This window comes from Rhea pennata, chromosome Z (assembly GCF_028389875.1).
Source record: "Rhea pennata isolate bPtePen1 chromosome Z, bPtePen1.pri, whole genome shotgun sequence".
Classification (NCBI taxonomy): domain Eukaryota; kingdom Metazoa; phylum Chordata; class Aves; order Rheiformes; family Rheidae; genus Rhea; species Rhea pennata.
In genome coordinates this window covers 15,285,059-15,310,465 of record NC_084702.1, presented here as the reverse complement: position 1 = coordinate 15,310,465, position 25,407 = coordinate 15,285,059, and the positions used below count along the sequence as shown (strand labels likewise).

The window sequence follows — 25,407 nt, the reverse complement described above, 5'->3', positions numbered from 1 at the left end:
TGGTGGAGAGAAGGGGTATGGCGAGAACTGTGGCAACAAGGTGGTCCCAGTCCCAAGGAATACCCTATTCCTTTTGGCTCTAAATCATGGCAGATTGTTCAACACTACTTGACTGTTGAAAATGTGCTATTAGCAGCTTATGAGGGTCTGGTCATAAACGAACCCTTGGCCTAAGGAAGGACTGTAAAACTGTGTGTGCCAATTCCTATTCTTAAGCTGATACTTACTGGTAAACCACTACCTTTAGGGGTAGCACATAAGACCACTGTGCAAAAGTGGGCTTTATAATATCTGTCACTGTGTAGCCACAGCAGTTTAACTGTGAAGAATAATGTTACTGAAGCTGTGGAGCGTATCGGAATGCCCACTGAGTACAGAGAGCCACCACGCTCTCCTGTCCAACATGACTGTGAATTCAGCCCCCGTCACCCAGATGGTGTCTGGTTTACTGACAGAAGAGCTTGTAAAATACAGCGTAAATGGCAAGGAAGAGCTGATGCTGTATCTGTTGCCAGTAAGTGCACAGTGACTGAGCAAACAGAAGGTTCTGCTGAGTTAGCTGAGCTCTCGGCTGTGGTGCTGGCTCTCAAAATGATGCACAGACCATATACACTGATTCTCACGCTGTTTGGGCTGGTCCTACACAATGAATAGGAAATGGGGCAAAACACAGTTGGCAGATAGGGACTGGAGATATTTGGGTAAAGGAATATTGGTAGCAAATGCATAGTATCACTCCCACCCTATTATAATAGGTAGGTAGCAACACACCAGAAAATTACCACTGTAGTGGCCAAAAGGAATAATATGGCTGCCCACTTAGCTAGCATAAATTAGGCAAATTTTCCTTCTACTTTGAGTACTGAATGGTGAAGTAAATGCTGCATGCGTGATTGGGACATGCTAGAGCATATAACCACTGTCAGCATGCAGCAAGATGGGGTTGGCCAATTAGTAAAAAAACAAGCAGTTCATATAGTGAAAACCTGTGGATTTGGTAATCAAAGGAAGGATTGTCCTGTCAAAAATCAACAACAAGCAGACCTTACAGAAGGAAAAGTCATTCTGGGTACATGACAAATAAAGTGCGTGGGACTTGTGACATGTATCTCCAAGGAGTGGAAATTAATTAAGATGGGAGTTATGGTAGTGAGCAGTTTGGGCAATGTTTACCCTATATGCACATTGCATCCAGATCGGCAACTATAGCAGGATTAAACCAATGAATTGCTGTTCACCCACTGCCACTAGAGATACAGTCAGATAATGGGTTGCGTTTTAAAAATGAAATAGTACAAGAATTCTCTCTCAAGCGTGGAGTTAAATGGACTTTCTACTTACCCTGCCAACCTCAGAGTAATAGTATAGTAGCAAGATAGAACAGGTTACTTAAAGAAAAACTCATATGGTATAACAGTGGTACTAATTGAAGAAAAGCTTACGGGTGGCCATGTGAACCTTAAACTCCTAGCATACACCTATTTGTAGTCTACTATACAGAAGTTTTGAACAATTCTCTGTACAGAACAAATGCCATCAGGGTGCCTCAAACAGCTTAGCTTGGCATCCTGGAGATCAGGTGAGAATTCAACATCCATCATTCATGGCTGGGCTACTTTGCAACACTCTTAAGGGAAAGAAATATGGGAAATTATAGATTTTATAAGAAACTATGAATTTTTTATAGATCACTTTGGAAGTGAAATAATCGTTACTGAGGCTTGGATGTGATCCAAGACTTAATCTTCTTTTCTCCTCCCCAGGAACTGCTGACCTTCTGGATAAGTGAGCAAAAGCCATCGTTTGACCTACGTACCATGGAAGGTGCCCCCAAAGCACTGCCCTGGTTGCAGCACAGCACATCTCTATCATCACTGATTCCTGTCACCCACCTCTGCAGTTTACAGAATCACAGAATCACAGAATGGATAAGGTTGGAAGGGACCTCTGGAGATCATCTAATCCAACCCCTCTGCTGAAGCAGGGTCACCTAGAGCGTGTTAGACACAGCTGCAGCCAGGCAGGCTTTGAATATCTCCAGAGAGGGAGAGTCCACAACCTCCCTGGGCAACCTGTGCCAGTGCTCTGTCACTCTAACAGAAAAGAAGGTTTTCCTTATATTCAGGTGGAACTTCCTGTGTTTCAGTTTGTGCCCATTGTTTCTTGTCCTATCACTTGGCACCACTGAAAAGAGTCTGGCCCCATTTCCTTGACACCCCCTTTGGACAACAAGTTGACGATGAGCCAGCGATGTGCCCTTGTAGCCAAGAAGACCAATGATATCCTGGGGTGCATTAGGAAGAGTGTTGCCAGCAGGTGGAGGGAGGTGATCCTGCCCCTCTACTCAGCCCTGGTGAGGCCTCATTGCAAGTCCTGTGTCCAGTTGTGGGCTCCCCAGGACAAGAGAGACATGGAGCTACTGGAGAGAGTCCAGCACAGGGCTACGAAGATGATCAGAGGGCTGGAGCATCTGCCCTATGAGGACCAGCTGTGAGAGCTGGGCCTCTTCAGCCTGGAGAAGAGAAGGGTGAGGGGGGATCTTATCAATGTCTATAAGTATCTGAAGGGAAGGTGTCAACGGGCAATACTTTTCCGTATTGCCATGCGACAGGACAAGAGGCAACGGGCACAAACTGAACCACAGGAAGTTCCACCTGAATATAAGGAAAACCTTCTTCCCTCTGAGAGTGACAGAGCACTGGAACGGGTTGCCCAGAGAGGTTGTGGAGTCTCCTTCTCCGGAGATATTCAAAACCTACCTAGATGCAATGCTGTCTAACATGCTCTAGGTGACCCTGCTTGAGCAAGGAGATTGGACTTGATGATCTCCAGAGGTCCCTTGAACCTCAACCATTCTGTGATTCTGTGATTTATACACATGGATAAGATTCGTTCTGTCTTCTCAAGGCTAAACAGACCCAGCTCTCGCAGTCTTTCCTCTTAGGGCAGATGCTCCAGTCCTCTGATCATCTTCACAGCCCTACACTGGACTCTCTCCAGTAGCTCCATGTCTCTCTTGGACTGGGGAGCCCACAACTGGACACAGGACTAGAGGCCTCACCAGGGCTGAGTAGAGGGGCAGGATCAGTTTCCTTGAGCATCTGGCAATGCTCTTCCTAATGCAGCCCAGGATACTATTGGTGGTCTTGGCTACAAGGGCATATTGCTGGCTCATGGTCAACTTGTTGTCCACCATGTCCCACAAAAACATGTTCTGCAGAGTTGCTTTCCAGCAGGTCAGCCCCTAGCTGTAGTAGTGCATGCTTGGGGGGAGTTTCCTTCCCACCACTCCATGATCCTCTATGTGAACTTCAAACTGAGGTCGCAGAGCCACTGCTGCCAGGAATAATGACTGCTGGGGATAGCTACATGAGCGTACCTTCTCAGGCATCTGTCTCTGATTCTTAGGTAGCTATGAGTTTAGATAGACTGCAAACAAATATTTAGGAATCTCCTGTCTCCTTCTGCTTTAGTATAAGGTTATTATTGGTGAAGCATTATATACTCCAAAGAGAAATCTGTATTCTAAGCCATTTTAAATGCAAGTTTGGGGCTGCTATTACATGAAGCCTAAGGCTAAGGGAGGAAGGGTATAACCAGACATCATCATCTTTGGACCTGATCGGTACCAAATGTAATCACTTTGAAGAATGTATTGACCAGACTCTAAAACAAGATACTTCTAATTTGCAGCAGAAAGTGTAGTGGCTATTTACCATTTTTTGACAGAAAGTGTGGTGGCTATTTGCCATTTTTTGAATGCTGACTGTAGATTTTCAGATGTTTCTCAACTGACTGGGAACCACATGGACTGTAAATCCTTTGGCACCAACTGTATTACTTATTGTCTTTCTGTGATTTTTTTCTGACATGATCTCCTCTGATTTCCTGTGGTAGTATGAACTGCAAGTTCTTCTCTATGAGTCTGCGTGTACTATCATCAGCGAATAAAATGTAAAATACTGACCTCTTACATACGGGGGTGTCAATGGGCTAGTGCAAATATGCACAGTCAGCAGAACTACTGCCTGCAGGTACTATCAGCAATGGCCTCAGTGGTCATGAACTCTGGTTCATGGTCAGTGAACTCTAAACACAACTCCAGAACAGCTTAATCTTTGCAGAAACTAACCTCAGGTAATACAAAGAGCTAGATTCCTTCTCAAGTTGAGAAATGAATGACAAAAGTGCCAAGGAATTATTTTGCTTGTCAAGTCAAAGATCAGAGGAATTAAACTTTAGCTTCCAATGCTAAGAGACAAGACTCTAACAAGTCAGAAAGAGGTGAAATATTTAAGGAAGTAGATCTGGGCTTTCTTCATCTATCAAGGAAATGATGATAAGGAAAGAACACTTGCTAATGCAAAAAGGAGATAGAGGAGGCCTCACGTGTAAGAAACATACTCAGTTCTACCATAAGAACAGCATATGCCATCTGATGAGAACATTTTTGTGTTAGATCATTTCTAGCATCAAGCATAAATCTAATTTCCCCGAAAAAGGTCCAATATTCAGGTAATGTCCCTGCCAGCTATACTGAAGTAGAGGTGTAGTCCTCATTTCAAAACAAATCTTTATGTAACAAAAATCTAATAAGCAGCAGCTGTGATGCTAAATCCCTTGTTTAAGGCTCTTTCCTGTGCCCCATCGTCAATGGCAGCTGGTATATACATCACACAACAGCAGCATGAGAAAGGTTCCCAATGTATCTTCCCCATCCTTGCTGGAGAAAAGATGGAGGTCAGAGAGTAGTATTTTACAGGTTGCTAGTTGGATCACATTGATCCAGCAGAAAAGGCGTAGAGAAACCTGAACTCTATAAGACTAGTCTGCAATTAAATGTGTGTTCAGGGTGTATTTCAAAAGATTCTTCCCCTGGTAGAAAGGACAAGTGAAAATTAAACAATGAGAAGAAGAGACAAGAAGAATAAGATGATGATGATGGAGACAAAAGAAATTTTGTACTCTCTAATGATCTAAAGTGCATTTACAAGTTATCTTTTGATCATTAGTCATAGTTAAATTAACTTTAACCAGATTTGTGATTAGAAATAGTGTGCTTTTTTTTTTTTTTTTTTTGGGGGGGGGGGGCGGAAGGGCATAGGAGTTCCCAAGGTTAATTCTTGATTCCTCATCTTTCTAAAAATATTTTCTGGAATGTGGTTGATGTTTAAAATGTAATGGATTTTTCCATCTATTTGCATCTTCTTCTAGGAGAACTACTGTTATTAAAAACCCTGAGCAATTAAGTTGTAAGAAATTCGGAAAAAAATTAGGATTTCATGCAAAAACAAAGTTGTCTTGGTCTTGGCTTTATCAGTCGCCTCGGGACGCACCCCCAGCCCGCGCCCGCCGACGGACGCTCCGGGCCACGCCCCCTCCGGGCCCCGCCCCCTCCGGGCCCCGCCCCCTCCGGGCCCCGCCCCCTCCGGGCCACGCCCCCGCCCGCCGTCGCGCCACGTCCGTACTGCCGCCCCGCCTGGCCCACCTCCCCTTGGCCCCGCCCCCGGCGCGCAGGCGCAGCCGCGGGCGCCCTCGGCGCGGCGCGGCGCGGCGGCCGGCGGCGGCGCGCGGCGAGATGGCGGCGGGCGGCCGTTGGCCGGGCCGGCGCGGCGGCGGCGGCGGCGGGCGGTGGGTGCCGTGGCCGCGGCTGTGGCCGTGGCTGTGGGTGGCCGCGGCGCTGGTGCCGCGGCCGGCGCGCGGCCTCACGGAGGGGCTGTACTGCGGGCGGCGCGTGTGCTACGACGTGCTGGGCGTGAGCCGCGAGGCGAGCAAGGCCGAGATCGCCCGCGCCTACCGGCAGCTGGCCCGCAAGTACCACCCGGACCGGTACCGCGGCGAGACGGCGGCGCCGGGCGGCGGCGACCCGCCCGAGGCGGCGCACGAGAAGTTCCTGCTCGTCGCCACCGCCTACGAGACGCTCAAGGTGAGAGAGCGGGAGCGCCGCCCCGGCCGGAGCCGCGCCGGTAAGAGACAGCGCGCGGGAGCGGCGGCGGCGAGCGGGGCCCGCGGCGAGCGGGGCCCGCGGCGCCCGGCCCGCGGCGAGCGGGGCCCGCGGCGCCCGGCCGCGCCAGCGCTGGGAGGCGGCGCCCGGCCGCCGCCCGCCTCGCAGCGCCCGCGCCCCGGCTGCCGCCTCTGCGCCGTGAGCGGCGGCGCGGGGCGGCTTCCCGGGGCGGCCGCCGCGGGCAGCGGAGCTGGTGCCGGGGCGGGAGCTGCTGAGGGCCGCGGCGGCTCTGCGCGCCCTCCGCGCGCATCGCGGTCAGCGCGCCGGCGGGAGCGGCCTCTCCAGCGAGGAGTGAAACCGGGGGTGTGCCCCTGGGGAAAAAAAGCGTGCCGTTGTTCCGAAGCGGAAGGGAGCCGTTTCTCCTTTCCGAAGTAACGTTGCCAAGAGGTCTGCAGCCCTCTCGGCGGACTCCGAGGCTCTCTCTGCTGCGCTCTCCTCACCTTTTATTCATTTGCACTGCTGCTACCCTCAGGTAGTCTTGCTTCCTTTCCCAAACTGCCTTGAATCAGACACACCTAGAGTAGCAGGCTTGGTTTTAGTGCTAAGGTTGCTTTCATGTTGTTATCCTGGGGCCCATCTGTATCCTGTTTTATTCACCAGAATTTAAATTATATGTCTTTACGTACAAATACTCTCAAATTAATAGCGGGTGGCAAAGTTAAGCACTAACATACCATGCGAACAAAATTGGTAATTTGAAAAATGCTGAAAGGTGTGATTTCCTGTACCTCTTACACTATGGCTGCTTGTCATCTGCTCAACCTAGATTTGACACATATATCAAAAGAGATTCAGTTTAAAAATCAGAATTCTCTCTGACTTTGTTAATTCGCTCTAAGAATCTCACACGTTTCTTGCCCCTGGGGGAGAAAAATCAGATCTTTTGGATTAACGTGTATGCTTATTGCAACAGATTGTACAAAATCAGTTTTCCTTCCATTATGTGGGCTTAGCCAGCTTGTCCTCTACTAACAGTGAGGGAGGAGAAAACTTTTTTTTTTCAAAAGCCAGCCCAAGAGTGTGGGAGAATATGCTTTTGTTTAAAATACCTTGGTATTTAAAATAAATTGACTAGACTTTTTTAGAGATCTACCTTTTAAATAAATTAAAGATAAGTGAATTAAGTGGTTTAAGGGATCTATAAGGAAAGCTTATCATGGCAAAATACATGCAGCTTGTCAAAGACATATCTAAGGAATGGAAGGAAGAAACCTGTAAGTGTCTTAAGGCTGGAGAGAAAAAAAAAAAAAAAAAAAAAAAAAAAAACTTCTTTCGGGACAGAAATAGGTTATAATTGAGACTGACAAAATTGTATCTTTCATCTCTTAATCGCATGGATGAAAATAAGAAAAACTTCAGGAAAAGGAGAACAATGAGGTTTTTAAATGGCCTTCTGTTGGACAGATTCAAGAGCCCTGTACTCTAATCCTAAAAGACTTGAAAACTAGAATTTCAATAGTGTTAATCTGAAAAGCTTTCACTAAGAAATGTTTGTTAACAACACTCTATTTGGAATTCCAATTCTGATACTGAAAGTGCTTATTAAGAATTTCAGTTGCCTGTCTTTATTTCAGTATTAAATGTCTTGTACTGTTGTGTTGTATTATTACATGCTTTTGATATACATTCGTTAAATTGTTGCAAACTTTTTAACAGCTTGCTCATTCATGATATGTAAAACACAGTGAAAATTAACACAGTAGGTGAAAATATGAATCTGAACGTGTTTCATCTCTCATCCTGCAGGATGAAGAAACACGCAAAGATTATGACTACATGTTGGATCATCCTGAAGAGTATTACAGGCACTATTATCACTACTACAGCAGGAGATTGGCACCAAAAGTGGACGTCAGAATAGTGATTCTAGTTACAGTGTGTGCCATCTCTGTGTTTCAGGTAAAACTCTTCATCTTATGTGACATTGCTCAGTGAGTTTCTGAACTGGAAGGGAAGTATGCACAAATCTTGTAACCTGCTAAATTTTAAATGATACCGTAAGGGACCTTTTTGTCTGCTATGATAAACTTCTCTGTGGTTTCAAAAGCAAATCCAAAGTCAGGATGTACTGAATAGATTTTGACTGTCCTTGGTATCTTGGACAACGGCGCAGGTTGTGTAACTGTTTCCTTTGAATACTTGAAACAGAAAGCTCCTACAGGCCTAAAGAAGTAGTTTAGTTCTGAGTGACAGGCTGTGAATAGTCTGTTTCTGAGCACAGTCAAGATTAAAGTTCCAAATTAGTGTGGTTCAGTTTTTTCAAGCTGCATGTCCTTCTGAAAAACAAAAAAGCAAAGACTATTTTGAAACTACATTCACAACTGAATTCAGATCATAGAGCAGAATATTAGGGTTGTGGTTTGCTAAAACAAACTTACATTGTAGTTTGTTTTAAAGACCACAGTGAGAGCAAGTGAATTTGGTTCGATTAAGTTCACTCTAAGATGGTATTTACAAGTTCAAGAAAGCAATTGGTATTCTGATGAGAAAGCTTGTGATGTTGCTGACAATTATTTAAGTGGAAGAAAGTGTATAAACCTTTTCTTTAATATCCATTAAATGTATTAATTCAAAGCTTCCTTATATAAAACAAAATATTGTATTTATTTATTAAATAATGTATTTAACATTGTAGAAACAATGAATTATTCTTTGGTATTTTGACGAGTTGTTGGGAAGTAAAAATACAAATATATCTCACTACCTGCTGATCCAAGTTTGAGAGCTTTTATCCTCTGTATTGCATTTGCTTGAAATGCTGGCTACTTTATTTGTAAGTCCAGTGATGTAACGTAGCATAAGCTCCATTTAGAGAAATAGGAGGTAACCATTTCCAAGTGAACAAAAACAGCTTGAACAGTGTGTTTAGTCTCTTCCTTACCTTTGTCGCTATATATAGGTATTTGATATATATGGCTATTTCTTGGTTACCATAGGTGCCTTAATAAGTTTGGAGGAACTTAACTATAGCTTTTTTAATAATACAGAAGTACTGTTACCTACATTTTTTATGCTTGCTCTAATATACTTGGTGGCTAAAGGTATGTAACAGAGTATGTATGTTTTTTGATTTTTTTGTTTTTCTGCCAAAGCTCTTAAAAGGAATAAAATGTGCATATGTATTTAAAAAAGAAAACTTTAATCTTTGCTGTTCCTATGTTACAGTTCTTCAGCTGGTGGAGTAGTTATAATGAAGCTATCAACTACCTAGCGACAGTGCCAAAATATCGTATACAAGCTACTGAGATTGCCAGGCAACAAGGTTTACTCAACAAGACTAAAGAAAAAGGCAAAAACAGGCGATCTAAAGAAGAAATCCGTGAAGAGGAGGAAGAAATCATCAAAGACATTATCAAAAATAAAATAGATATAAAAGGCGGTTACCAGAAGCCGAAGATATATGATATCCTACTATTTCAGATTCTTCTTGCTCCTTTTTATGTGTGCAAATACATAGTTTGGTACTGTTGGTGGATTTATTGTTTCACTATTAAAGGGCAGGAATACGGTGTGGAAGAGAAGCTGTATATCATACGGAGATATATGAAAATGTCACAGTCTCAATTTGACAGCCTAGAAGATCATCAGAAAGAGACCTTTCTCGAACGGCAGCTATGGATACGAGAAAACTATGAGGTTGGCAGCTGTAATGATAAACTGATGTTTCTTAAACTTTCTACACTCATGTACTGATAGGCAACAGCTCCTGGTTATGTCTGAGTGTATAAGCAAGGATTTTCTTGGTCAGGGTTCATCCACAAATAAGTATTAGGGAATCTGCAGATACAAGATTGAGTTAAATCTGATCAAAAGGACTGTCTTGCATCATTGTGGTGTGACGGAGAATTACAGTAGGGTGCATAATGTAGATCCTCCAAACAGTAATAATTCGTGATAAAGCTTACCCAGATCATCTGAAACTCCTATTTTCCTCTGTCTCCTGAACCATACATTCCTAACATGATAATTTTCTCTTGACAGTTCTTTTCCTTCAGTGATTCAGGGGCTATTTTTACTCTGGTCTGTGTTTATTCAAGTAAAAATGGTATGTGGAATACTGTAAGACAAAACTGCTACATTGTCAAGGATACCCTGTTACTTAATAGCCAAGTGAGATCAGTAGCTGTGAGATCAGTAAAAGAACATTGCCCACACTAGGGAATTTGCAGTTGAGAATGGTCTGGGATTGCAGGACGTGGCAGACTGATAAAATGCTTTTATTGTTCCAGTGAAGTTCATCTGCAGGCCATATGGATGAGTAGTTTTTGGAAGAGAAATTATGAACAGGAAGTTGGCCTTAAGAGGAAGAGGAGACATTGCTGCTGCTCTGCATGCTCTGAGTGAGGGAACAGTGTGGGTGGCAGAACTAACTGCCTTTCCTCCTGTTGGAGAGCAGGAAAAATGAGAGAGTACTCCCTTTAAAAAAATAGGGAGAGGTGGATTCCTTCAGAAACTTGAAGAGGAAGACAGTCAAGCTGATAATGTAAGTGAAGGATTAGCCAACAGATGAATATGCATAATGAGTTGTGATAAGTTTTCTAGAAGGTGAAGTAGAAGTCCAAAAATTTAGTAATGTTAGCAGTCAAAGCAGATGGCAGATGAAAAAGAAAGACAAAATGAATTTTCTGGTATTGAAAAGAAATTGAGAAGAAATTGGCAGGCTTTTGGGGTCCACACTGTTTTCGGATCAGTGTGGTTTTGGACATTGAGTATAAAAGAGCTGTATTTGCCAGAGGTGAGGTCTGTTTAGTCAAAAGTCACGTCCTTTGGTGGCTAGCAGCTGATTTTAAGTGGGGTAAATGTAACACATTTAAGTGTTAATGTAAGAAAATGGGACTTAAATAGCAATACCTACAATAGTAATAGCACCTACAATAGCAATACCTATAATAGCAATACCTACCTATAATCTGCAGTTTTAGGCCTTCCTAAACATGAAATGGTATCCTCCTAGATAATGAGTTTTGTTTAATAAACATGTCTGATATTGGTTTTTGAACCCTTTAAAACCTGGAGTATTCAAAAAGTCACCTGGACACTGGCTAGTTCTTTCATTAAAGGAAAGGGAGAACAATCATTCTTCATTCTCTTTTCTCATGCAACCTGTGCTCCTCCAGAGCACTACCACATCCTTCCTCAATATTTAGTCATGTCTTTTCTAGACTGAAAAGTATGCTTAGTTTTTCTTTTTTGTCATATAAAAACTTGTTTATAACTTTGATCATTGCAGCTGCCTGTCTACACATTGTTCAGTTTTTTCAATACCCTTTTGGGGATGGGGAAAGACCAAAAACTCACTACACAGACACAACATGGAGATCTACAATAATACATATTTTATGTTTTTCTTCTGCTACTTACCTAATAATTTTTCAATACATATGCTTATTTGATAACTGAACGTTGAGCTGTTAATTCCTTTACAGGAAGAGTTCATGTGATACTGAGACATCATAAAACTGTATCATGCTGAGATTTACATTGACTCCATCTGAAAACTCCCTTCCAGATTAAAAATGTAGACGCTGTTGTATTTTTAGATATGTGACTTCATATTTAAATCTATAGTTATGTCAGGAAATGGTGTCACTGCTGATAATGGAATTACTTACCATTTGATACCAGTGCTTAATATGGTGAATGTATTAACTTACTTGAGAAACTAAATAAGGACTAAAAATATCCATAGCAAAGTGGAAAAATACTGTGAGAATGCCTCTGAAATGGGAAAACAACTAATGTAAAAAGTCAAACAACTGCATTGAATGGTACCTGTGTTGAAAAAAAGGACTCATTCAACTTTGAGTGTTACCACTTTATTAATGTAAATTTTGTTTCATTAACTGCATGATTATCTAATTCTTCAGTAAAAAAGTTTCAATACCTACAGCCTTACAATAATGTAGTTCTGCTGTTGGCAAAAATATTTAAGATATCTCAACTGCAGATTGAGGCTTTTTAACTGAAGGTGCTCTTACGCTGCATGTTAGTCAAGCTCTGCCACAGTGTTGCAATTCAGTCTTTCTTAAATAAGCTGACGAATAGCTGAACTATCACCTCTTACTGCTTTCAGGTTTGCTTAAGCTGTTTCTTCAGTCTGACTTGAAACTCTTGTCTGTTTATTAGGTCTATAAACAAGAACAAGAGGAGGAATTAAAGAAGAAGATGGCCATGGATCCCCGATGGAAAAGATATCGGAGGTGGATGAAAAATGAAGGACCCGGAAGACTAACTTTTATTGATGACTGAAAGCTGATGAGAATGTATGCTAATGTTGAAACTGACTTGCAAAACTTCTTCACTACATCATTCAGAGTTTTATCTGCCGTGGTTCAGCAGTGATCTAAAACTCAGGAATTACCAAATCAGGCTAAAAAATAGTACAGGTTTACCATTTTTTAAGTCATATCTATTAAACAGGCTTAGCTCAATGTATTGATGGGGATTTCAGAGTGGATCTATGATGTGGAATTGCTGTTTCAAATAGTGTATTTTCTTCCACATACTTCATGTTCATGATCAGTGGTACCATAACTTTCATCTTTCCCGAATTGTTTCTAGATCAGTCCTTGAAAGTCCTTTTTTTCCTTTTCAAGAACAAAGTGTTTCTGCAAATGGACACTGGGAATTTGGAAATGCTCAGAAGGACTCTGAAGCAAGGGACATTTTCTGCCTTCCTCTTCTTCTTCTTCTTCTTCTTCTTCTTTTTTTTTCCCTACTTTTCGACCTAATTTCTGAAATGCCAAATTGTGTTTTGGATGTAGACTACAATATGGGGATTATACCTACAATATGGGGATTATACCTACAGTATGGGGATTATAAACTTTTTCTTCAGCTATCCCTGATCCAATTGGAAATTTGAATTTTATTCTTTGTAGGAATAAATGATGCATGATGGATCATCATTGTGATGCAAACAAGCCTTAATTCTTTGTTCTACAGAGTGATACATGAAGTAGTATGCTTAAATTTTTGGTTTTTAATCTTGTAAGGTGGATTGTACCTACTTGTTTAGAACAAGTGTGCCAGTGAACATTAGTCTACTAAATGTGACATTTTTTTCACCAAAGTATTGGTAAAGGGGAAAATGACCCTTTTGTTTAAAAGGGCAATTTTGATGCCTTATGTAAATAAAAGTTTATTATAATATAGATCTTGAATTTGTTTTTAATTCTAGATTTAAAGCATTCTTTAGTATGCTTATCCCTGCTGATTCTTCTGAACAGATCAGATCTTGGAGTCCTTGGATGAAATACTGCAGAACATCTCCCTCTGCTTTCATCTGTAACTTAGGCCAGGCCATAGTTTCCACAATTTACTGCTGAAAGAGTTTGTTACCATATCTCATATTTTAAAGGGGAAAGGGGGAAGTGAGGTGTGTAGCAGGCTTGGGCAGCTTCCATCATTTATCGCATCTGTAAAAACAAATTTCACAAAAATATTCCTGCTAAAAACAGTGCTAAGTTAGCCAAACATCTGTTAAGATGAGCATTTGTTAAGAGATTCTAAGATAATCTCTTCAACTTTCTATTCCAGTCAAACCCCATAATAACTAAGAAGTTTTAAATTGCTTAATTACCGGGGTTTATTTTGAATCAAGACATTTCTGGTCCTGTGAAGGTAGCCTATTGTCATTCTTTGAGGAAAACCTACAGTTCTCTGTACCTCTTTTTGCTAGTTTAGATTTCACTAATTCTTGGAATGCTCTCTCTCTCTCTCTCTTTTTTTTTTTTTTTTTTTTTTTTTTTTTTTTACACAGAAGTATGTACAGAATAGTATGGTAGGGCTGTTATGTTAAATGATTAATTTCTTTGTGGATCTTTAAAATTCAAAAGGAATTGCTGTATCAGTTCCTTCATCTCAGCTGCTGCACAGGGTAGCAATAAACTTAATTCATTTTGTATTTAAAAGTCAATTAATACCTAAAGTCTAATTGGTATTTAGAAGGTATTTAGAATAAGCTGTGCTTGTTTTCATGCAGTAATCTTTTCAACAGGGCCATTCGTGTAGCAGGGATGCTACAAAGATGTTCATTAAGTGAGATGCACCTTCATGATTTGGGCATATTGCTTCATTGCCCAGAACACATTCTGCCTCCCAAAAGAGTGATGGGGGGAAACTGAAGCTGCTGTGAGAGGTACCAGTGGATGAGGATAACACCAGTAATGCTGTCGCTTATCTGGTAAAGCCACTGCGTGCACTGAACACTCTTTTCCTAGGTAAAAGAGCATCCACGTGTGGTGCCACAGTTTCACAGACACGGGCTGACTCTGCCTTGCTTGCCCCAGCGCTTCATTCAGTGCCATCCCCTCCTTCCGGAGGCAAGTGTTTGGGTGGCAGTCTGGGTTGTGCAAACAGCTGGCAAAAAACAATCCCCTCTCCCTTCCCCAAACCCACCTCTTTTCCATTTTTGGTTGGTTCAGTTCCAGTGGGGATTGACTTCCTGACCGGACTCTGCACAGGAGCCGGTTGGCGCAGGGGAGGGCACTACAGCTGGGAGGGTGGGCCCGCGTCTCAGCCGCAGCGGTGTCTTACGTTTGTAAAACGACGGCCTGATAACGAATAGGGAAGCAAAATACCTGCAGGTGTTTTACTGTTAGTGGAAATGAGCTGTTCTGCAGGCTTGACTGAGAGTTTCCATTTTTCTCACCGCATGAGTCCTTTGAAAATACCCAGACATGGGCACAAATTCATGGGCTGCAGCCAGCATTGCTGGACTCTGCAGTCACACCTCCGTGATGAAGGGTAGAAATAACAATTTTCTATTTACAGTGCTGTCATTCTGCACTAACACTTCATTAGCTGAGGTTACTTAAGCACTTCAAGCCTAACAGTTCATTTTAAATTATATTTGCCTTTTGAGTATAAATTTCCAGCCCGTATCTTATCCTGAAATTAAGTCTGCAAGACAACATTGTGTGCATGGGGGTGGGGGTGGGGAAGAGTGATATTGCTGAGAGTTGTGGTAATACTATAACTGGTGTAAACTGGGTTATGACCGCTGAGAATTGTTTGTGTGAACAAACGTTGATGGCGCTTGATAGCAGTGATGTTTTTGTGTGAAACAGAAAAGTATGCCAAGGTAGCAGACTCTCAGAAAAGAAACACCTCACTCTGTCACATCTCCTAACAACATTTTTCAAGGAATGGTGTTTTTGTGTGTGTGTGTGTGTGTGTGTGTGTGTGCGCGTGTGTATATATACATATACATATACATGCTTTAAAATATATGGGAGATAAAAGGTTCCTTTTACTCAGCATGCAGAGGGCATGCCAGGGCTTCTGAGCTGGGGTCTTTATCACCACCAGTCCTTCCAGCAACAGTGGTGAGCTCAGAGCGCGCATGGATGTCTGGGCCCCGGTTCAGCAATTTTCTTTCATCTGCGGGCATCTTTCTGCTGAGTTCTCAACAGGTCAGCAAGCTCTAATAATTGACAAAAAAAAAAAAAAGGGGGGGGGGGGGAGAAAAGGAGGCTTTTTCGCAGTCAGCGGTGAAAAGCTGCGCAGCGATGGGGCTCGCTGGCCGTTCGCGCCGCGGGGGCCCAGCAGCCCGGAGCGGGGCCCTGGGGCGGCGGGGGGGGGTTTGCAAAGGTTGAGCGACCCCGCGGCCCGCCCTCAGAAAGAAAAATAAAGGGAAAAAAAAAAAAAAAAAAAAAAAGTGTTTTTCTGCTCCGAAAGCACACGAGACTGCCCTCCGGCCCGGCCCCTCCCCGGGGCGGTCCGAGCCGAGCCGAGCCGAGCCGAGCCGGCGGCGCTGCCTGCCCGGCGCGGCGATGTCGTCCGGCGGCAGCCTGGGCGCCCTGCAGCGGCTGGTGGAGCAGCTGAAGCTGGAGGCGGCGGTGGAGCGGATCAAGGTGAGCGCGGCCCGGCCCGGCCCGGCCCGGCGCGGCGCGGCGCGGCGCGGGGAGGGCCGCCGAGAGCCCCCCGCGCTCGGGGGCTGCGCCTGCCCGGCGGCTGGCGGGGAGGGGGCGAGCTGCCTCCCCGCGGCTTCTTCCTGGTTTTCGGCTCGGCCTCCCCGGGGGAGGCCGGGGGAGGCCGGCCGCGCTCTGCCGAGTCTTGCGGGGTGTAGCTTCTAGCTGACGGGGGATTTAGCGACTGGTTCCAGCACCGCTTTGATGAAATGGCTCTTTCCAGCCGTGCATGAAGTCCAGCTTGGACTGTGAAGCGATAAAGGTCAAATTAATTTGCATCCTGCGCTTTCCTCTTCTCTCGTCACCTCCATCCACGGGCCACTGACTGGTCATAAAATGCTGGCTTCCTCGGTTTGAACACAGTGGCAGCGTGCTGAGCTTCGGGAGCGCAGCTACTGGTTTATTTAAATGCCTTTTCTCACCGCTCCTGCCCTGAGCCATCACAAATTCCAGGTGCCCGCTGAAAGGTGAAGCCACCATGGCTTTTGGACATTATTCTGATGATTTATTAGTATCATTACATCTTATTAGATAACACTAAGCTGACAAATCTGTGAGTCACTCACGTTACAGTGAGTGTAGCTTACCACAGCAGTGATGTGAAGGAATCTATGAGGGATAGCGTGATCCAGGGCAGAAAAACACACAGACTTCTTTTGTGGCAAGAGGGAGGCTGACCAACACAGAAAAGGTTGCCTAAATGTTTCCATTTTTTCAGACCACTGGCAATGCCCTGGGCCTTTGTTCCTGCTCATTCTGAGACGTTTAATTTTTTGTTTGTTTGCCTTTGTGCAAAGGATGTAGTTTGTGGTTTATTAGGGGGTTACTTTGAGAAGATTGACAGACATCATGGAGCTGGACCTCTCTGGGACAGGTATTTATTGTGGATTTGTTTGTACTGCGAGGAGACCTGGAGTTGATGAGATTTTGGTCTTATCTTTCTTACAGCATTGTGTATAGCAGTCTCTCCCCAGGTCTGGTGGAGGAAGCTCTGTTTGTTTCTTTTTATAGTCACAAATGAAATGATACATTATTTAAACACATGCCTTTTGCCCAGTGTTACCTTGGCTTCTTGACATGTAATGTAAAAACACTGAGGAATATTCAATTGGTGAAGAAATGGTTGGATCGGTTTAAACAGACACTGAGACAGGAGAAAGCCTATTGTTTCAGTTGCCTTGAATAGACAATGTGTTTTCAGAAGGAAACTGAATATGAAACCAGTATTAAAAATACATCCCATACTCCGGTGCTGATTTTTTTTTTACGCTGCCAAGCTAAAAGGGTACAAAGGAACAGTATTTTCAGAAGGAAACAACTGAGTAGGAAAAAAGAACCCCCCCACATCTTGCAGGCAGGAGGCTGCTGAATGGACTGTGTTTGTCCTGTCATGAAAAGCAGTAGGAACTGTTGCCCTTTCTGCCTAAACTGCAAGAGTGAAGAATGTTATAGAAGGCACAAAGGCATATGGATCGTTATTACACAGAGACCACAAAAATAGGTTTATACCTTCCTGGGAGCACCAGCAGGATATACGTAGCTCTGTGCTCCTTGCAGAGCTCCTGGGCAGTAATGAGCAAAGGCGTGCAGCAAGGAACCGCGCAGCTGTGGTCATGTGGTGAGCCATGCCCTGGACAGCTCTATACCCATTTTCCTTAGAAAAACCTCCATGCAGCTCTGGCCTGATCTGTGCTGGCTAGAGCCACTTCTGCCTTGTATCAATGTGGTGGGTAGTCAGGTTTCAACACTGTGACTGAAGCAACGATGTTTAATACGAAAGGGTGGGCAAGTGGGAGGCCTCTGCAGTGCCGGAGACTCTCTCCAAGAAGAGCAACAAAGCCCACTCAGTAGCCAAGATCCTCACTGAGGATTTTCTTCCTTATGTCTCTTCCCAGAGAAAATGAGAGGTTGGGGAAAGTGATTCTCTTAATACCTCTTTACCTCTTTCCTTTCTTAGATTTATAAAGAATCTATCTTTACATTTTATCTTCTATGTAGTATTTCAGGAGCTCTGCAGTGAAGTGCTGTCTAGTGCTGCAGCTGTCTTGCCCTCAGGTTTCTGGGTTTGTTCTGCACCTCTGGCCTTCAGAACTGTCCTGTTTGGGGGCCAGAGCCTGGATTCAAAGGTCTGATTTCATTGCTAGGGGAACGTGGCAATTTAGATCTAAAAAATCTTTCCTTCTTCCCCCCCACCCTTCATCGTTATCCTTTGTGTTGCCTAACAATTTGGAAGTAAAAATACTTTTTATAAATTGCATTAGGATATAAGAGTTCAAACATAAATCTAAAATGAGGACAAATTCCATGGCCTGCACACGTCAATTCTGTATGCTGCTGTGGCTCATCACTGGCATAGTATTTCATGCATGTCTCATCAAGGCTTTGTAAATGTGCATCTGTGTTGATTTACTTGGTGTTTTAGAATTCAAGCGCTGACTTGGCTGCACTCCAACTCTGTTTGATAATGTTTCTCCAAGAGGAAATGCCTAATACATGCTTGTGAATAAATTAGCTTTCTCTGGGTTTGTTTTTCCTTTCTCTTTGCATAGGTCTCTCAGGCAGCTACAGAACTCCAGCAGTACTGCATGCAAAATGCCTGCAAAGATGCCTTGCTTGTTGGAGTTCCTGCAGGGAGCAATCCCTTTCGAGAACCCAGATCCTGTGCTCTCCTCTGAAATCAGGTAATAAGGTCACAGATATGACCCGGATGACTGATTTGAAACTCAAGGCTGGGAAATGATAAGGATATATCCTTACAATTGTTTAAATATTGGGTTCTTCACAGGAAAATGCGTATCGCTTTCCTGCTGGCTCTACATACTGCTTCTCTGTTTCTTTTAGGTGTGGCCATTGAAATATGCCTCTCTCCTGCTGTTTGCCCTTTCTTGAGGGCTTTTGAGTTGGAGTCTTTTACTGTTTTGTTCATGGTTTGGGGGGGGAGTTTGCACTTGACCAGCTCTAGGGTCATTCATGCCCCCTCAAGAAATAAAAGCCATCCGTGAAACACTGCTGCATGTTTGACACAGCCAGACACAAAACAGGCTTATGCTTTCAACTCACCTTGAAGAAGCAAGACAAGGCTGTAACACTCGTATGTATTTTGGTGACTGCCTTGAAGCTTAGGCAAGAATCTTATTAAAAATATATTGTCTTCAATATCAGGCTGCATTTAATTTTGGCTGTGCCTGTCCTTAGGCTTTTTCAGTTGTTACCGTTGATATAGTGCCAAAAGTGGTGCAGGCAGTGAGGAGCTGAGATGACCTGTGATTGCATTCTCCGTAACTGTTTTCAGCACAGATACAAAACACAGGATATTCCCTGAATTCTGTCGACATTACTTCTGTATGCTGTTTCTGTCTGTGGTACAAGTGGAGCATGAATCTGTCCAGTCTACGAAAGTTTCTGGGATTCAGTCCTGTAGTTTCTGCTCTTGTCTCTCCCATCTGTCGTGCTGGTATCAGTGACAGCAGCAGGAGGAAGGAAGGATGTGTGTGCTAGTGCTTTCAGACTGGATCACCAACATAACGTTTTGTGGAAAATCTTTGTTTCTTGTGCAAGAAGAATGTACATGGTAGTAGGATATTAAGAAAACACTATTCTTCTTTAGCAAAAAAAAGTAGTTTCTGCTACTGAGATGAAAAAACTATCAGGAAAGGAAAAAGCACCATATTTCTTTGAGAATGCTGTCAAAGTGAAAATCAGTATTTTCTTTAGAAGAAGTATTCAAACTAGGATGTAAAGTTCTTGTAGAATATTCCCTTTCTAGAGTTCGTAAGTTTGAAGCAAAAGACTGAAGTCAAAGAGAGAGAGAGCACAGTTGCTCTTTTTCTTATGGAAAAACAGGATAAAGACTAGAAAATTTTTCTCTTTAGTTACAGTGCTGCATATACTCTTCTGCTGTTGAAGTAGCCTGTCTAAGTCCTTGGATTTGAGTTTGATTGTATCATCCAGGCAGCATACAAAACATTTTCTGGAGTTTGAATTTGATTAATATAATAGAGTCCCTGTATAAATGCATGGCTGAGTCCCGGATTTCGTTTTATTATCTTATGCTAATAGTTCAATTACCTAGGTAGGAATTTAATTATTTTAGGATCATACAAAAAGAGAATTAAAAAAGGCAGTGCGAAAACTTTGTAGTACTCAATGATACCAACAGCCAATAGAGGAAGGTGGTAATTCAGTCTGACTCAGTGCGAAGGATTTTTGTGTTATAATTTGTAAGGGAAATGTATCAGCTTAGGAAGACTGCATTTAACAGCCCTTTATTTCCTTTCGTAGGGAAGGTCATCAGAGAGCTGCCTTCAAGGATGACATGAATAACAACTGCCTTCCCTTTCCAAGGAAAGACTTGCTTTTGTGTGGCTAAAATGATCTACTAATAATTTTATCTATTTGTTCTTGTGCATCTGTACTTCACTAGGCCACTCACTAATGTTTGTGAAGTTTTTACTATAATTAGTATTCTTTTCATAATTGTCACTATTGTTACTACACTATACTAACTGCACAAATATCTTTGACATGTTTACATTTTAGAGAAGAAAAGCACATGAATCTTCACCAAATTACTAATTTCTATCTTGGTACGTTGTTATGCTTGAATGAAAGATTTTCTGCCTACACAAATTACATCATTTTGGAAAGTAAAAATACTTGTATTTTCCAAAGTAAAATATCCTTAAAATGAACTGTTAAAATACAAAAATAATTGCTGTTTGTAGTAAGATATTGTTCTTGAATGGAACTTTTTTTTTAATTGACAAACGTTGGAATCAGCTACACTATTTTTCAAGTGCATTTAAGTTTACAAAGGAGACATACTGACTGGCACAAAATGTAGCACAGGCTTCATTCTTAAGGCATGTTTCTTACAAAACTTCCAGTGGGTTTAATACTTCTCCTAATTTGTATTCATAAGGATACTGCCTTGGTGGAAAATCCTTGACAAATGTTTAAAATGTGGCCAGACACTAAAACCACATGAACGCAAAGGTATTTGCATGCATATGTGTCAAGGTTTGAAATACATATAAATTACAAAGTTCTGCAAATAAAATGTGCTTGGTTATGCGCCTTCTTTTTTTTTTACAGAGCACTTTTACAAGGAAAACATTAATTTTTTTACTATTTTTTTTCGGTTTGTTTACTATCCATTGTTTGTATTAATCTAGAAGTTTGGAAATAAAACTCCTTTCCCTACTGCCTTTGAACTCAGTGTTTAATTGTAAGAAAGAGCAGATCAGTTAGTGAGCTGTTAGAAAGATACTTTAATTTTAAGATGGGAGAGGAGCCCTTGTAGCTTTTTGGGAAGAAATGATTACTGATGGATTTTTAGAAAATTTCATGTATCATTAATAGAAAATTCCTGCTTAAAGCTATTTATCATTTTTGTGGGCATAGAGTAGCTAAGTGACCAGGCTAGCACATAAATCTTGAAACTGTAAGGAAGAAGTTTGCAGTGTCACCTTGGTGAGCTGAGTATTTAGTTTTTGTGAATACTAACTGAAATGGGAAAATGAAAGTCCTCCAGACAGTTCAGTCTTTAACAAATGTTTTTCACACTTGTCCTGCAGGGAGACACTGAAAAGAAAGCAATAATACTGCCAATACAAACTGTGCCTCCAAGCACAGAAAAGAAAGTCTTTCTTTAAGAGCGTTTCTTCAGCTTTCTTTTCTTCATAGGCTACTTGAGTGCATCTGACACATGCACTTATTGCGGTAATTCAGAGGAAATAGTTATTCATATTTGCAGAGAGGTGGTCAGAGGCTTAGGCTGAGGTCAAAATGCTCAACTCTGTGAAGAGGGAGGGAGAGGAAGGTACCCATTCAAATGACTTTGATCAGCGTCTGGCTAGTGGTATTTCTCTGTTCCTCGCTATCTCCTCCTGCCTGAGACCTTCATACATCTTTTTGCCTCCTGCAATAAACCCTCTCTCTAGCCCCAATATTTCTCTCCTCAGGCTCACCTCCTATGCCTCCTTTTCTGCAGTGTATCCTCACTTGAAGCTTGGACTCACTGACGAGCTGGCACAAAGCGCTTTTAAGTTACAACATGCAAGAAAAGTAGCTGCTGCTAGGCTGTCAGTCAAATGCTGTTGCCTATCAGCTGTCCAGTCCAGCCCTATTTGATGTCTCCCCACTGCAACAGCACATTCAACGTGTGGTGGAAAGCACCACTTTGTGAGCATACTCTGGAGGCCAAACACTGCTTCACTGGCTGCCTACAGAAGAGTGCATATATCTCGATTCCACATAGCTGCATCCTGGAGTCAGCTCCCTCCAAAATCCAGACTACTCCCAACTCTGAGTTGAGCACATAATTCAGGACTGATCTTTTGCAAGATCTTGACTGCATCCACATCCAGTGCAAGTGCTGGATTAAATGTCCTGGACAATAGCGGTAAAACAGATTGAGTGTGCTCTGTCCTGTCATACCTGAGAGCATGATGGTCAGCCCTACAGGAAGATGATAAGGATTCAGGTCTCTTCAGAGAGGTGTATTCCCCACCTCTTTGTTTTCTGGGCATTGTACAGCTGAACTACTGGGCAGAAGCAGAGGGAGGGATGGCAGCGATACTACCTCCCCCCTTCCAGGCATGGTTTGTGATAGAAGTTTGGTGTGAATACCTAACTCTGGAGCATGATTGCTTGGCATTGTGGCATGTAAATTCCCATGTGGAGTGATTTTTAACAGGCACCCCACTCCTGTTTATTCTGTGTTGGCTAAATGAAACAGCCTGAATCTTAGTAGCTCAGCTGTTGCAGGTCTCCTGCAACAGGAATTTGATAGATGGACATGGGCAGCAGCCTGCCTTTACAGGCAGAATAGGAAATCTTTTAGCTTTCTGGTCATCAAGGCAGTGTCCTGGCTCAAACTGCGGACATAGCTTGCTTTGTGTTTATTTGCCTGAGTGCTGGGATGGCTTAGGTGGGGATAATCATCTTGTTGGGTTGCCCATGCTGTAGCAAATGTAATCTCTAGAAGGCTGGACTACTGCGGACAATGGTATCTTATTTTCCTCTAATGAAGGCCATGGAAGAAGTTACTTGTCAAGGTCCCTTCTGCTGGGGGAGTGTAGGGTGCCTTGTTATCAGTTTCATAACCAAAAGTTTCACAGGATGCCTGCGATAAAGCAAATTAAGTGAATGCAAAAATCTGTACACCAAACCTGTAGCATCAGCCACAAGGCCATCTTTTCTCACTGTCATCTCTCTCATAGCCCTTCAACATCACCTCTCACAACCTGTCAGCAAGGCTGTTTTTTCTGTCTTCAATTCTACCTGCCTGTTTGCTAAGCAATTTGCAAATTTCATCCAGGACCTGATTATTCCTACTGCTGATGGAAGCAACTCATTCTCAGACAAAAAAAGATGCAGTGCAGAGATGACGTCACATTCCCTTCTTATCCTCAATTGGGAAAAAACATGGATAGCAGTCATTCATGGTTTAGTCAGCACTAATTGGACTTCCCGTCCAGGATGACAGTCTTCTGATACTCTAACACTGTGAGATTCTTCTCAGTTACATACTTTAGGACACAAAATTGTTTACAGAGTGCAATACTAACTTTCCTTCACATCAGGCTGATGGGAAAGAACCTTACATGTGACTAATTTGTCTGGATGTATGCACCTGTGAGACTGAGACAAAAACAGAGTAAAAACCAAACTGTCATTGCATTAGCCTTATATTTCATTATGCTGCCAGTAACTTAACTGTTCACTAACATTTTTCTGTCTAACAGAAACTGAATGCAGACAGCACTTAAATTTTCTTCACTGATCTAATGGAAGCAACATCTGGGTTGCCTCTGTTTTTGAAGGGAACTGTCATTGCTACTCTGTGGATTAGCTGTGCTAGTTTTCCATGAATGTTCAAACTGAAGTACTAGTTTCAACCTTTGTGTGTCTCAAAAATGATATAAATACATAGCTAGCAGTAGCAACTATAATTTTCCCCGCTGTGGTTGTCTATGATTGAGTTTTTGCAGAGCTGCACTCTTAAAAGAACAGATTTGAGCCTAGTAATTTGGGAGACAGGAGAGATGGAAAATGGTTAGGTCAAGTGACCACAAAAATGGACCAGAAACAGAGAGTGGACTGCAATTTTTATTTAAATCTCTTTCTTACTTTGGGGAAAACAGAGAAACACTGGTTTGTTTCTAGTTCTAGAAAAAAAAATCTTTTTTTTTTTTTTTTTTTTAAGTTATATGTGAAAGAAGTTTTCTAAAATCTTGTAAACAATTCGGATACAAATAACTTGGGGATATCATTTTAAGTTAAAATTGCTCTTAGGGCTTTCACTATAGCTTTTAGGGATTCTCACTAAAAGTCAGTATCCAATTTTCCCTGAGAAACCAAGGTTAATCGCCTAAGAACTCTCTCTCTCTCTCTCTCTCTCTCTCTCTCTCTCTCTCTCTCTCTCTCTCTCTCTCTCTCTCTCTCTCTCTCTCTCTTTTAATCCAAATAGTGACTATATGCATCATGAAAGCCTATGGTCAAGAAAGCATTTTACTACAAGCAAAAACCCTCTTGCTACATTTTTTTTTTTTTTGTTATGCATTAAAAATTCAAAAAAATAGTGGGTTTGAAAACTGAGTAATCTCAACTAAAGGCCACTGAATGAACACTGACATTCTGGAGCTGGCTAGCATTCCTTTGTAAACCGTGTTACTGCTACATCTATTCCTGTAGTAGGACGGAGTTACTGTCTACCATTGCTCTCATCTGTATTTCCAGTATTGTTACCAAATCTTTTAATGGATTATGGGAGGTCAGTTACTACTCTACCCGCTCTCTTCTATAGCTTGCAATGCAGATGACTTTTTTTTTTTTTTTTCTCTCCACCTTCTACTCCTTCTGGCTTTAGCCTACAATGGCTGACAGTGCATCTCAAATGCTTCTCATTTCCCTGTCTGCAGATGTGCTGTAGGAGGCTGAAAAACTTGGATGCCAATAAACGGTCTTCACTAACAGATGGTCTCCACCGACTAACAAAGAGAGCTAGGCTCATAACTTTGAATCAAACTAGTAGAATCCTAAATTTCAATATATATTTCACATGCTATCCATAAAACAAGTATGTTTTTTTTTTTCCTGAAGCCTGAATATGACTAAAGCCATTTCAGAAGCTCATAACATCACATGGCTTCTAAGTGAGCTGTCACAAGGAGGGAAGCATAGCTGAGCCTAAAGGAAGAATGGAAAGGCTCCAGACTTTATGTGAAAGAAAGCTCTAACGCATTATGAGAAGTCTTGAGATGTCTTGTTCATCCACAAGTTCAGAAGCCTATACCCTTGCAGAGTAGACACAGGACCGTTGGATAGTCTATAAGTTTCAGCATTTGCATTTTTCATTCACATTTTACTTTTTGTATGAAGAATGATAAGGTACTTTATATGACTTATAAGAACAAACAGCAAAGCAATAAATTCTCCAGGTGGAAGGAACATCTTTGTTAGTAAAATTTTAAAAACAAACAAAAG

At 42.4% G+C, this 25,407-nt stretch overlaps 2 protein-coding genes across 2 annotated transcripts; both read left to right on the top strand.

The window, feature by feature from the left end:
- The first annotated feature begins 403 nt into the window (after positions 1-403).
- Positions 404-13,158, top strand: DNAJC25 (DnaJ heat shock protein family (Hsp40) member C25). The gene is made up of 5 exons (XM_062599754.1): positions 404-514; positions 5,612-5,926; positions 7,751-7,903; positions 9,170-9,640; positions 12,131-13,158. The coding sequence occupies exons 1-5, from the start codon at positions 404-406 to the stop codon at positions 12,251-12,253; spliced, it is 1,173 nt and encodes a 390-aa protein (XP_062455738.1). The 3' UTR covers positions 12,254-13,158.
- Positions 13,159-15,723: 2,565 nt separating this feature from the next.
- Positions 15,724-21,121, top strand: GNG10 (G protein subunit gamma 10). Its single transcript, XM_062600161.1, has 3 exons — positions 15,724-15,861; positions 18,468-18,599; positions 20,200-21,121. The coding sequence occupies exons 1-2, from the start codon at positions 15,781-15,783 to the stop codon at positions 18,591-18,593; spliced, it is 207 nt and encodes a 68-aa protein (XP_062456145.1). The 5' UTR covers positions 15,724-15,780; the 3' UTR covers positions 18,594-18,599; positions 20,200-21,121.
- The last annotated feature ends 4,286 nt before the right edge of the window (positions 21,122-25,407 follow it).

Coding starts and splice junctions, on each gene's coding strand:
- DNAJC25 (XM_062599754.1), top strand. CDS start 404: ATGACTGTGAATTCAGCCCCCGTCACCCAGATGGTGTCTGGTTTACTG. Junction 7,904..9,169: donor GTGCCATCTCTGTGTTTCAG/GTAAAACTCTTC, acceptor CCTATGTTACAG/TTCTTCAGCTGGTGGAGTAG. Junction 9,641..12,130: donor GGATACGAGAAAACTATGAG/GTTGGCAGCTGT, acceptor TCTGTTTATTAG/GTCTATAAACAAGAACAAGA.
- GNG10 (XM_062600161.1), top strand. CDS start 15,781: ATGTCGTCCGGCGGCAGCCTGGGCGCCCTGCAGCGGCTGGTGGAGCAG. Junction 15,862..18,467: donor CGGCGGTGGAGCGGATCAAG/GTGAGCGCGGCC, acceptor CTCTTTGCATAG/GTCTCTCAGGCAGCTACAGA.